Genomic DNA, 13,378 nt, shown 5'->3' with positions numbered 1-13,378 from the left:
ACTTACTGCTGGCTCGCTTACTCAGAGCACTTACTGGGAATTTGGAGTCCTGTTCTAGCAAGGGATACTCCCAAAATATCTTCGGCACAGAGCTTTATTTCTCTGTTTTTAAAGGGTGTGTAGTGTTACATGTGTGAAAAGGGAAGAGATTCATTAAGCTCTAGAGACAAACCGGTTTAAGAGCTCGGCAGGCTCTCAGGCTGAAAAGCCACTTTTGCAGCATTCCAGGTTACCAGTTAAATTGTGGCTCTGCATAAAAATTGTGCATGTTTTTCCACACTGCGGGCTGTCCTCGGGCGAGCTCCGTGGCCGCTGTGGGCAGTGGACAGCAGAGGCGGCTGGGGGGTCCCTGTGTGCCCAGGCGCCGCATGCCAGGCTGGCCCAGAGCGGCCGGCCAGACCGGCTCTGCAGTCTACAGAGCATCCAGGAGACAGGGCGGGAGCCGAAAATGGATGGGTCACTGGATAGACAAAAAGTGGCCACAATATATGGAGTGCTGCACCACAGAAACTGGTTTATATTCTAATCCAACCCATCAATTCCTGCGTATACGTAGCCTGAGAGATTTACTACTAATAAATGTGCAGCAGCCATCTCAGTAGTTGCTCCATCTAAAGTAAATTATTGTAAACAGCAGTGAACAAAGTTCTCCCTTTCTTCTTGCCCAAGGAGAGCATTACAGCCTGGTGTAGAAAATGCACTTGCTTTTCATGATCTTTGCAGAGACATTTTTTGAGTAGCTGCCAATGCTGGGCTCTTGTCCCTCAGGTAGACCTGCTACTACTAAGGACGCACACTATTCACCAGGCATGTTAAATGAACTCTTCATGCAGGGAAAATCATCTCGAGTGCTTTATGTTTTACATAACAAATCTATTTCTGTATGTTTCACTTCTTCTTTATGCACCTTTTTTTTTTCCTTTCTTTCTTCTGGTAACACAGTTAAAGCAAGGAGGAATGTACCAGAATGGATCCATTGTTGTGCTAAACCTACAGAATAGTTCATTACCTTCCACTCGTTTTAAAACTCTGGAAGAATGGGTATTCCGTAATTGCCATAACAAGCTGTGAGAGTGGTATAGACAATAGAGATTGTTTCCAGCTAACTAATTCAGTTTGCTGAATCTTTGCTGTAGTCAGTGCAGAATTGAGGGCTGTCACTGGGAAGAAAAATCTTGACTGTCCCATGTCTTGCAAATCATTGAGACACAACAGACACAGGCATCTCAGGTTGTTTCCAGTCATTTTACAGTGGAAGTGTGCTGTAAAAATAGACCATACTTGAAATCTTAGGTTTTGTATTGTTCTAGCTGAGGATTACTGATTTCCAGAAGGCCAACGCAGGCCAAAAAGAAAGTAATCTGTAAAAAGGACTGTTCAACGGGGGTATTGCATGATATTACCTGGGTTTCTCATGTGGTTGCATAATTCATTTTTGTTCTCATGCATATTTTGTCCTTGTTCATGTGAACGTTTTTTCTTAATTGGAATATGCAGAGCTGTAGGGAGAGGCATATTGCCCTGTAATCCGCCCCCTCCTCCTGCAGCAACTTAAAACATAATACAGAGCACACCTCTCCATGACTGGGGAAAAATTGTTTTTTAAGGAAATGCCTGACTCAAATTGTGGGCTTACCTCCGGTGCAAAGATTTTTTTGAGATCACTTAGTGAAATCTGAAAGCTGCAATCACCAGTGAATTCAGACTGAAACAGACTGAGTCAGCAGCAGCACAGCATCTGCTGCTTGGCTGAGTGCATGGAGGTGTATTGTCTAGGGAAGGTCAGCACATGATTCATCAGCATCTGCATGCACTTTGCTTCATCTATTTTATTATAAGGATGGAAGACTGAGGCCAGGGGATGAAACTCTTAGCTTCAGCAGCCTACCAGCTGATCAAAGATATCTTTCCTTGTTTAAAGCAGCCTTCTGTTTGTTTTTGGTTTTGTTTTCCAGTGATGGGTCCTGCTGGAAAGAGCTTTCTGATGGCACAGCTGTGAGTGAAACCAGCACAATATGTTCAGTGTCGAGGACCTCCTGATTTCTCATGGATACAAATTGTCAAAAAATCCCCCTGTTTCATATGAGAACAGATATGATGGATACCGGCATGAAATTGTGGGGAACAGATCTGCTCAGAGAACGCTGAATGGGTTTGAGGCAGAATCGAGAGCCGGGGCATACAGCAAGAAACCTCTTGTGAAAACCAACTCGAGCAGCACTGAAAGCAGCCATGGGAGCCAAGGGAGGCAAGCGGGTCCTGGTTACCACCATGACCTTCAGGGTTTGTCCACTTTTCATACTTCAGAAGGGGGGTAAGTTTCAGCATCATGCCATGGCTTTGCTTTCTCTTCCTTTTGGTCCTGACAGATAACTAAGCATGACCCTAACCCTTGACACCATCTTCCTGTGATCCTTTCCTGCTCCCATACTAGTGACCATTTCCATGCACTGCAAGTCCACACGAAGCAGTGGCACATCCATTCACCACCTGCTAGAGCGAGGCCGTTGAGAATGTCGGGGTGATGGGAAGTGACCGAGCGTGGGAAAATTTCATTTACTAATATGATCTGTATCAGAAAGGTCTTTCTGATGGGCTTAGAAAAGCTCAGTCCAAGTACAGTAAAAAAAGGGGGCAAAAGCTCTTCCTTTTCTTCAGTTTTAAAAAACTGAACCCAGCTTCTTCTGCCACATACACACCCTGGTTTTTGCTGTAGATTTGGCCATGTGCAGCTCTTGGTGGGTGTTCGTACATGCACTGAAGACTTTCTTGGTTTTTTAAGGCTGCTCTCGCGGAGTAAATATCAGAAGGTGCCTGTTCGTTTCTTTTTAAAACAGCTCAAAGCCAGTGGAAGCTCTTGTTGTCACTCCATAAAATGTGCTTGTACAACTGTGGCTTGCTTAACACGGAGTACGTGCGCGCTGGGGCTGGGGCAGGCTGGGCAGGAAAAGCTGTGTGTACACACCGCGGCTCGGCCATTGTTCTGTGGCTATTTGAGTGCTGCAGATGAACAAAGGAAAGGGGCTAGAGCAGGACTGGAAGCCAGCCCAAGTGTGACGATGGTTTATGAGGAAAAGCCCCTTCCTCCCGCTGAATGGGCTTGAAACTGAAAGCAGGGAAAAACGCTGTCGCCTTGGGAGCTTGTCCTCTTACGAAGACCTTTGGTAACACGTGGCAAAGGCACGTGTCCCCTGACTGCTGGGCTCGTCTGCTCTTTCCCTTCATATCTCTTCCCCTTGTGAGCCTTCTTGCCTGGAGCAGGAATGGCTCCTGGCTGCCAGCTAGGATAACGGGCAGGAAGAGATGTGAAGCAGTCCTAGGGCAGCAAGTCCCAAGGTGGAACTATCCCTTCTGGGGAAGGAAGGAGAGGACACAGTTTTAAAGGTAATAAGAAGGATCCTTCATGGTGTGTTTTGGGTGAAGTAAACTGGACAATAATAAAGTGAGAAAAGATACTGAAAAAGAATGAAAGGGAAAAAGGTTCTGAAGCAGGGGAAGAGAGTGTGCAGGGGTGTCAAGGAAGGTGACACTTGGCCTTCGAGCAGAGTTTACAGCGTGGAGAAAAACTGGTGTGAAGAAGATATGGCTGTGCAAGGCTGGAAGCAACCGCAGCGCTGCTGCTCCCATGCCCTGTAAGGCAGAGCCTGCGTGGGTGCACGGCGGTGAGGGAGGGCTGCTGCCTCCCTGCCTCCCGCCTCTCCAGGTGCATCTGTGGGGGCTCGCGCATCTGCCCCACATCTCGGATGTGGCAGAGGTATCTGTAACTGCTGGTGTAGGCTAAATATGAAATAATGCTCTCTGACAGTTTACATGTCTCTTTCTAACATCTCAAAATGCAAGGGGTGAAACCTGTCAGTCTACAGCATAGTTAAATATTATATCCTGGTTTTAAAAAGTGGCTTTTCCCCATAAAATAGGGAATGCAGCCCAGGATATGGCTTTGTCACACTTTCACAAAAATAGAAATCTTTTCTTACTATTATTGTTATAGCAAACTCTGATTCCCAGTGAGCCTATTGGGAACTCTTACAAGGCACTAGCAGCTATGAACAAGGGAAAACCTTTGTATCAGCCGTCTCTTTCTTGCCGTCCCTGGGTGTGCAGAGTACCTCTGGTGCAGAGTGTGACACTGCCACTGTCCTGCTGGTACAGGAAGGGAGGAGCGAGCTCTCTGGGCCAGATCCAGGAAAGCTGTCTGCAGCTTCAGTGCTGCAGCACCTGTGTTTCAGTTGCTGAGCTCCGGGGTGACAGTCCCCCTCCAGACCCACTCCCCTGCCCTGGGGAAGCATCTGAGGCATGGGGCTGCCATGCAAGTGTGAGCTGTTTTAAAATGAAGATTTTTGTGATGGCCCACTTTGGGGTGTTTTGGCCTGTTATGGGTGGGCCATTGTGAAGTCCACCAGGGATTTTGATCTCGCTGTCTGGTTTCTGGACCGTCGCAGGAAATAGGTTCCTGGTTCTCAGGCTGGGACAGAACTGCATGCTGCAGAAACTTGGGAACCTTTTGGGCCCAAAGAGGGGACAACCACCCAGCAAGGTCCAGCACGAAGACACTGCTCTTTGGGCATCACAGGCTTCCTGCAACCATCTCCTGACACTGCCTTCCCAGTGTAGCAGAGTGGCAGGAGAAGGCCAGAAGAGACAGTGTGTGTCCCAACTACCTTCACAGATCTTGACCAGCTCCACAGCAATTTGGAGCATGACTCAGGCTCCTCAGATGAGGAATTTTCTACACCACACTCATGCTCAGACCACTGATGTAGAAGAACTAATCACCCTTCAAACACCACAGAAGTGAGTGATGTTGCCCACCTCATTGCTCCCTTCGCAGACAGGTTTGCAGGGCTCAGGGTGTTTCAAGACGGCAGGGGATGATGCTGTTGTCTCCACTCATTGGGATTGTTCTGCTGATCAATCCTTGCTGAGGAGGAGGTGGCGAGAGGCTTCATAGCAACTGCCTGTGGGCACATCACACCGCCCACCACTGCTGCTTGCAAGGGGGGAGTGACGCCACGGCAGAGTGGGCAAGCGATGTTTTGCTCCATCCCGTTGTTCTTCAGGGAAAGCATGGGGGAGCAGATGGTGGGAGGGCTGTCCTGGCTGTCCTTGCTTAACTGAGCATTAGGAGGCTGCACAGTAAAGGTTTGGAAGAGGAGACGAGGCAAAGAAAATGGGAAAGCTGACCCTATGGGTAGAGATGAGAGGGTTCACAGAAGAATCCCCTCCTGCTTCTCTTCTGAGTGGAGAGAAGAGGCACTTCGCTTAGCTATTTGTGTGGGAGGAACTATGTTGGTAGCTAGCTCATTCAGAGATAAACAGATAGCATCATTAATGAGATTACCTGCTGGAAAAATTAGAAAAGTGTGCTGATGTTTCCCACTGTTGAGGCTTGGAAGAATGTACGTGAGGATAGGATCCCAAAATAGAACAGAAGCTGCCAGTGTCCAGAAAATTCTGCTCTGAAAATTCTTCCCCTTTGCTGCCAAATCCTGGAAATTTCTTAACAGTGCATCCTTGTTGGGCACAAAGTCTGTCCCGGTGCCTGCAGCTCACCCACCCTGAGCTACTGGGTGCCTAACGCCTACCGCTTGCATGCTGGCAGCCAGAAACAGGGACAGGAGCTCCCACGGTATTGCTAGATAGCCCTGCAGTGGCCTCATTCTGCAGGGTTTTGACTTCATAGCCTGTGCCATGCTCCTTCACATCTAGCCCCGTTCTGTGGGTCACGCAAGGTCCTGTTGGTCCAGCATTGCCCTGGAGGAACCAGGCAGCTTCAAGCCATTGCTCTGAGAGCGGCAGCTCAGTGAAATGCAGTCATGCAGCCACTGCAGGGTGTACTGATGGCCTCATTTCTCGTAAAGGCCTAAAATTCACAGAAAGCTAGCCATAGTTTATTTTTTTAAATGGTTTTCATTGGATTAATTTTATATAGAATCAATTCAAAGAACTTTATGACAGCAAATGTGGTATTTGTTAGAAGCAGGCCTGTTAGAAAAGAGTTCATGATGTTAAAATCTACCTCCTTGGTCTCATGGGACCGCTTTGTCCCTGGCACTTAAATCGTCCCGGTTGGTCCCATGGGACCGCTCCATCCTTGGCACCCCTCCCAGGTGTGAAGCACTTGTAAGCCGCTGTATCTGGGTGTGCATTTCTTCATGCATCAGTACTGTTGTATCACGGGGTGAGACAGAATTGCGTAGTGGCATGGTCAGAGACTAGCTGCTGCTAGACTGTGCGGTCTCTTAATTGATGATGTCACGGACACAAAGACCACAGCATGACCGGCATTCGCCATCCAGACGTAGCATTGCTGAGGCTGTAGTGAAGCATTTTGAAGCTGGAGTGGCTCTTGGATGCTTCCCCTTCCCACCACTTCATTTGACTGCAAGACCCAAAAAATGTCTCATATCCTGGAAGGAGCCACTCTGCTGCAGTTGCAGCCACAAGCAGTGTGGTTGTGCTGTGCTGCCCCGCTGCCTGCCTGCCGGCCATGCCTGCTGCGTACAGGTGTACAGGAGCCACTCTCCATCTTTGGGAGCAGAGGAGTCTTCAGGCTGGAGCTAAGCTGGAGGGTCCTTGGGAAAACTGTGGAGCATCGTATTCTCACTGCGCAGTGCAGTGCCATCCTCTCCAGAGCTTCTGGGGCCCAGGAAACAGGCTGTCTGTGTAACCACCTCTTGCGCCCGAGCCAGAAGCTGGAGAAACTGGTATTGTCCACCTTGTGAATAGATCACAGAAAAGATCAGGTTTAAAATGCTCTAAATACCTCCTTTTAAATGTCTTTTCTACATTCACGTTGCAATGATGACATAGTACAGGTCACAGTGGTTTGTATCATGTTCAGAAATTTATTACTGGAGCCTACTTACTGATCTTTTAATCGTTAAAAAGAAAATTAATCTTTTAAACAGCTTTTAATAAATGGAGGAACATCTTTTCTGTAACTGAAACTGTCCTAACTTAGGGCTAATTTACTTTAATGAATGTCTGAGCTTGGGTTTTGTTTATTTTTAAAAAAGCAAACTAACAAAAACTCTTCTGTTTTAGTGGTTTCCTAGGAAAGAGTTGAGTAATGCTTCCTTCCCTATTCCTGATTTCCTATTAAATCCTTCAAACATCCAGCCCATTCCATTCCTGTGCTGTTAGTTGCAATTGTTGCAAATCTCAGTATTATTGTCTACCATACCTCCTTCCCCCAGTGTTTTTATATTTGGGTTGATAAGAATTTGGGTTTACTTTGAGGTTTTTTTAAGGGTGAATTAAGTTTTGCAACAACATCTCTGGAAATTTAAAGATCAAGATTTTTAGATGCCTTTCTAAAAGACATGCTACCACTGAAGCAGGAATCATTCTGGGGAAGTCTGATGGCCTGTGTTGAGCACGACGTCAAACTAAATAATCGTAACAGTCTCTGCTGATCTTGGAATCTATGACTCTCTACTTCCTGCGATTTCTGTAGACTCTTTTACGATGATGGTTAAAATCAAACAGAAAGAGCAATCTGGCCTTTCCCTCCTCACTATTGCTAGACCCTGTTTCTCACCTCGTTTTGTAAACGCAGATATAAATGGTGTCCTAACAGCATGGGGATGAGATGAAAAGGTAGATTTGATAATCTCAGAAGAAGGCAGCATTTGTTCAGCTGCGTGTTTCCACATGCAGAGAGGCATGGAAATGTTCATTGTTACAGCAATCAACTTTCCAATATAGGAGGTGTCCTGTTACATCTCACTGATTAACGAAGATGTCTGTTACTTCCTGGGGTTCAGTGATCGAACTGTACTTTGTGCTTGAGAGGCAGAACATCTTGTTCAGATGTTAAGTCTTAATCCAGTTGAATTAATATGAACAAGATGCTCCTTATCCCAGTTTGGTTTTTAAACTTTTATAGTCATAGGATGAAGTTAACATACATACAAGAAAATTGCTGTGGATCTGGATTGCTTAGTTTTCATTCCAAATTTTGAACTGTGTTATGTTTTCACAAACTACTATTTGAATAGATCATTGTTTTTAGTAAAAAAGAGACAGATGACACTGCTTATATACCTTGGGGTGGAGGGAAGAGAAAGAAATTCTTGGGTTCTATCTACAGAGTTGTCCTATTTCTGTCAATTTTAATTTTTCTTTCCAGTCTTATGCTGGTGGCAGCTACATAGTGTAAAGGCAGTTATATTGTTGGACACCTTAGGTACAAGAATAGCAGAACGCGGTTCAAGTAGAAGATTAATTATTTATATAGAAAGGTACCAATTTTGCTCAGCAGTAATATATTAAATAGTTTACAGTCTGTTCAGAACACACAAAGAACCTATTCTGCTCATGTAAATCTGTGTTCTAAATTTATAATCCACAATAAAATGTCTAATGTCTTTCATATTTCAGTAATAGATTGCTGGAGTTAATCCCCCTTTTATTTAACAGTGTTATACCTTTGAGGTATTTTAGATTTCAAATATTCATTCCATCTTATTCAGAACTGTGCTGATACATCACCATTATTGTGGCATGTATCATTTCATCCAAAGCACTTTGAAGAAATTTGTTCCCTTTGAAAGATGAACAAGAATCAACACTGGAAATGACATGTTTAATTTCAGCTCTTGTACTAGGATGCAAATCATGCTTCTTACAAAATATATCTTATGAAATAGTCCCCTACCTGTTCTTCCTACCTCTGCTTTTTAGCTTTGGATTCCTGTTAAACTTGCGTACCACAGTAGTCCCCGTGACGTCTATAGGTTTTGATGTAGCAGAGTGCAGAAATAAGTTCAACACAATCATTTTTGGTTTTCTGGTGTCCAACGAGGAAGGCTGTGCATGTTTGCACAGCACGTAACTGTGTGCATTTGTTTCTCTTTCTAACAAACAGCTTTGCACAGCTAACAACATGCCAGCAGAGCATCAGTCCCTTCCTTCGCTCATGTTAATGACTGACTTTTAAATCCTCTCATTAAAATCATAAAGTCATCTGGTTGCGAATAGATTACACAAACCCCATTGGCATAACTCAACATTTGACCTCCTAATGGCCTTACCCATAAGGGAAAGAAAGGGCATCTGTGCAAACTGCCTGTGACGCTGTGTTTCTTTTTCAGGGTTTATGACAGGCCTCAATTAGCATGGTCTTCCCAGCCCAAGACTGATAAAGATCTTGCCTACTGGAGAAGACGAGGACAGGACTTCAGCGTGCTCCTGGGCTATTCCCAGAAAGGCGGTGTGGAAATGAAAGGCGTGGCCGCAGCCCCGGGGGCACCCCGGCACCCCAAGGAGAGTCAGCTGAAGGTGGGGACGGGTGCAGGTTATGTCAGAAGAAGCGGCTTGCAGGAGAGCTGTGAAGTGCCTGGCGACTGCAAATGGCAAAGTCTGGGAATGGAAAGCTGGAACCAGCCAAAAAAGGTAGGAAGGCAAATGTCCGAGGGTGACAGGGAGAAGCTGCTTCAAGAGCTGTATTCGCTGACCCTGGGAGACAACGTACTGAGCGCCCACAACAAGGGGAAATCCCAGTCCTTGCCGAGGGTTCTTTCGCCAGAGAGCATGAGGTGTGTGGAAATGCCCCCGCTGACCAACAGTAACAACTCGCTCAGCGTAACTAAAACCCCCTCCTATCCCCCAAACAGACTGAGTGTGGAACCAGCCAAGCACCATGAAACGGGAGGCCATTTCCTTCCCCTGGTGAAACCCAAGTATGGGAGACCTCTGAAACCTCCATCCTATGAACAGCAGCGGCAGACGAGGGCACCTGCAGAAACCGCGGGTTTCCAGGACCACTACCAGAAAGATGAACCCATCTCCTACTTAGCCAAAGGTAATGAGCCCAGGCAAGATGCTTGCATTCAAGAGTCTGGTTTGGAGCCCCCGGTCTACGTACCTCCTCCTTCCTACAAATCCCCACCTCATCAAAACGTGACCCCACATCCCCTCAATGAAGTGCCTAACACCAACACGTATGCCACCAGTGATCAGCAAGGTCCTGCAGAGCGGGTTGTCCCCTGCCAAAGACCAGTTGCGAATACTTTTGAAGTAGGGGGGGACCCTTGCAAAGACAACTATCTTCCTCATGGGAAGCAAAGCCATGCGAGGCGCCCCACTGACTACCTGCGTTCTGTTCAGTATATTCCCTTTGATGATCCTCGGATACGACATATTAAAATTGCACCACCAGCAGGTCTGCAGGACAACACTAAATACACTGAAAATGCATGTAGTCCCAGTTCTGGTGCTTTGCAAGAGAGAGATCTTGAAGTACAGTACAACAGTGCCTTTTTGGATGCATCAAACTTGTCCAATTCTGCAAAGGGAGAAAGAACTTCCGACGGCTCCACCCATAGCAACAGATGGTTGGCACCATCCATCCGAGATCAGGAAAATTGTGCCTTGCCGGACCAAAGAGACAGTTGTAGCACAACTAATCACAGCCCCCGTAACGAAGCCAGTGCAGAGTACACAAAAGGCAAACTTTCTGTAAGAAATTCACATATGGACAGCACCTGTGAGACTGTTACAAAAGTGAAAAAGTTTGAACCTGGAACTGGGATGCAGAGCAAAAAGAGTTCAAAGAAAAAAATGAATGAAACTATATTTTGTTTGGTCTCTATCCCAGTTAAATCAGAATCCAATGTGCCAGATACAGATAGGAACAACAACATAACCCAGAGCCCTGATAAGAATGGGTTTGATAACAATGGGGCTTTGCAAGAACAAAGTCTCTTGAGTATGTCTTCGACGGACTTGGAGTTACAAGCGCTTACAGGAAGCATGACCAATAAAAATGAGTTACAAAAACAAGAGCTGTGGAGACCAGAAGAGTTCAAACAAATGAATGACCTCAGATTTATTCAGCCTACAAAACACAGAGAGCTCAAATACTCTGGCTCCTGGCCAGGTGATCAGTACAAAGACCAGCAGACACAGACCAGTTTTGCCGAAGAACCTAAAAGCCCACAATTTTTCCATGGTACAAAGCCTGGGCAGCCCAATAGTAAGAAACCGCTGTCTCCAAAGCTCCTAGGATGTACAGCATCCACAATAGGGTCAAAACAGATAGGGTTACCTTCTGACGAGAGAAGCTGCAGACAGAGGGCTTACGGTATGAAGGGTCAGATGTACCTCAGCCAGTCTAGCAACAGCGCATTTTCTAGGACTGCCACCTCAGTCCTGCAGGCCCCCTCCCCGAAAGCCCACCAGAGCCAGCCTGTGCCTTCCCAGGAGAGGGAAACCAGCCTTCTTTCCAAGGGAGATGTAGTTAAGGGAGAAGCAGGTGCTCCCTGCAACAGTAAAGAGCTGTTTGGGCAGTTCCTGTTGAAGCCTGTAAGTCGCCGTCCCTGGGATGCAATAAGTGAGCTAGAAAGTTTTAACAAGGAGCTGCAAGGGCAGGAGGAGAGCCCAAGCAGTGAAGAATATTTGGAAAGTGCTGCGGCTTCTCCACAGGCAGGTGCCCTTACTCAGAGGAGGGCGTCCAGAAATGAGAATTCGAACCAGGAGCCAAAACACGGTGGGAAATTGGAAGCAGTTGTGCCAGAGGTGCCTGTATTTAAGTCAGGAAGAGTTAAAAGTAAGTCTGAAAGTTGGAGCATGGGGACGGAGCATGGCAGTGAGCCGGGCTGCGTTGGCTCTCAAGGCTCCTCGCAGCCAGGAGGGAGCAGTGAAGGAGTCGGGCCAGCAGATGGAAGTCTGATAACAGAAATGAGGACGGGGGAAGCCAAGAGCAGAACAAGCAAGCAGCCAGTTCGCGTGGGCCCTCTCAAGAGAGTTTTGTCCAGTAGCCCAAGCAGTTCGTGTCGCAGTAATCCTTTCAATAACCCTGTCTTGCAGGAGATGAGCAAAGACCAAAATTACCTAGACTTTGTTAAACTGAGCAAAGGTGCAACTCCCACAAATGATACGGTGTTAGAGAGAGGCTCGGTAGTACGCTTGTCACTAACAAAGAGGAACCAAGGGCACTCTGAGCCAGATTTGAGGTCAGTGGGACTTGATGTAGCCCCGGGACCTGGTGCTAACAATTCTGATCACTCTTCAAATGCAAATGCAGTGGAAATCCCTGTGAATGAGTCATTGCAGGCAAGAGCTGCAAGAATTTTAGGTATAGATATAGCAGTGGAGTCTCTCCTTCCGGATGACCACGTTGGGCCCGCCCCAGGCACTAGCCCTGCAAATGGTGCCCAGGACTTTGAGTCATCAGTGAGGAGCACAGTAAGTGACAAAGAAGGAAAAAAAGATGGTTCTTATGAAGGCAGACGAAAATGTGGCTGGACAGAAAGTGCTCTCTTTGTTGGAGTGGGAAGACGATCTTTATACCCTGATGAATGCCAGACCACTCAGCAGGAAGCCAGCACTAAAACACTGGTAACTGAGCAAGTTCTTGAACAACCTGCAAGTCCTAGCCGAGGTGAGGACCAAAACTTGGTTTGCAAGTCAGCTGTGTATCAGCATTCAGAAAAGAGAGTGAGAAGCACCTCGAAAGTGATAGAGACACTCCAAGGCAAGCTCACTTCTCCACCTAGCCGGACTGCCATGGATCGCTTAGTGCGAATGAAAGAAGTTGACTCTGTGTCCCGGATGAGACGTCTGAGCATTAAGAGCGCAGACTCGGGAGAGGAGGTGGATGAGGAGAAGCTGTCAAGGGTACAAGAGGAGAGAGGAAGCAAACTGGCAAGCTCAGGGGCTGTTTCCAAGCGTGTTATCTCTCTCAGTGAAAATGGATATTTAGGTGGAATGGACAAGAAGAAGATCGACAGAGATTTTTCTTTAGGTAAGACACTATTGTGGGAGATCCAAGTGGGTACCGTTTCCTTATGTAATAGGCATGATCCATTTGCTGATGCCCACATAATGCTGCTCAAATAGTAACAGCCTGTAGGTGGTAGTACCCCTGTCTGGTTGCCACCCTCTTTGCTCTCCTTGTAGAAGAGATAACATGAGTGTTCTCTGATCCCATTTTAGGAAAAGTTACTGTAAAACTCGTGATACTGAAACTCATTCACAGAGACTGGAGCACTCCCTGAGGTCTTATCTCTGTTTAATTGTTTCAGGGAACGGCCAGCTTCAAACAGCAGAGTTCAAAGATAGTCACTCTAGTGCCAGTGTTTGGGAACACGTGGTGATTTAATCATAGCCTCTCCTTGAATACCCATTTTTTCCCTCTCTAATACTTAAGGAGACACATACTATATCAGAGTTCAGAAGAAACTAAAAATAAAAATCTGATGTTCTTCTGTGAAGCCTCTGGGAAATGGCTGCATTAAGGGGCCTGGAAAATTCTCTCTCTCTCTCATGAATATTTTCCAGATCAGGTGTTGAGAATAACTGTTATCCCCAGGTCAAATGGAAAGTTGACTTTTTCAGTGAACACCTTTTTTTTTTTTTTTTTTTTTTTGTG

At 46.4% G+C, this 13,378-nt stretch overlaps 1 protein-coding gene across 2 annotated transcripts in view; it reads left to right on the top strand.

Moving 5' to 3' along the window:
• The first annotated feature begins 1,955 nt into the window (after positions 1 to 1,955).
• The window catches only part of KIAA1462 (KIAA1462 ortholog), a 16,988-nt gene continuing 5,565 nt past the window's right edge, over positions 1,956 to 13,378 (top strand). Inside the window, exons 1-2 of one of the 2 annotated variants that reach the window (XM_009275182.1) lie at positions 1,956 to 2,283; positions 9,099 to 12,751. In XM_009275182.1, coding sequence (XP_009273457.1) covers positions 9,226 to 12,751 — 3,526 coding nt within the window. In that variant the 5' untranslated portion in view covers positions 1,956 to 2,283; positions 9,099 to 9,225. Of the gene's footprint in view, positions 2,315 to 9,098; positions 12,752 to 13,378 lie in introns of both variants that reach the window. The other variant, XM_009275181.1, reaches the window with a different exon arrangement.

The sequence above is a fragment of the Aptenodytes forsteri genome, unplaced genomic scaffold, assembly GCF_000699145.1.
Source record: "Aptenodytes forsteri isolate BGI_AS27 unplaced genomic scaffold, ASM69914v1 Scaffold336, whole genome shotgun sequence".
NCBI classification, from domain to species: domain Eukaryota; kingdom Metazoa; phylum Chordata; class Aves; order Sphenisciformes; family Spheniscidae; genus Aptenodytes; species Aptenodytes forsteri.
This window is presented reverse-complemented; position numbering and strand designations above follow the sequence as displayed.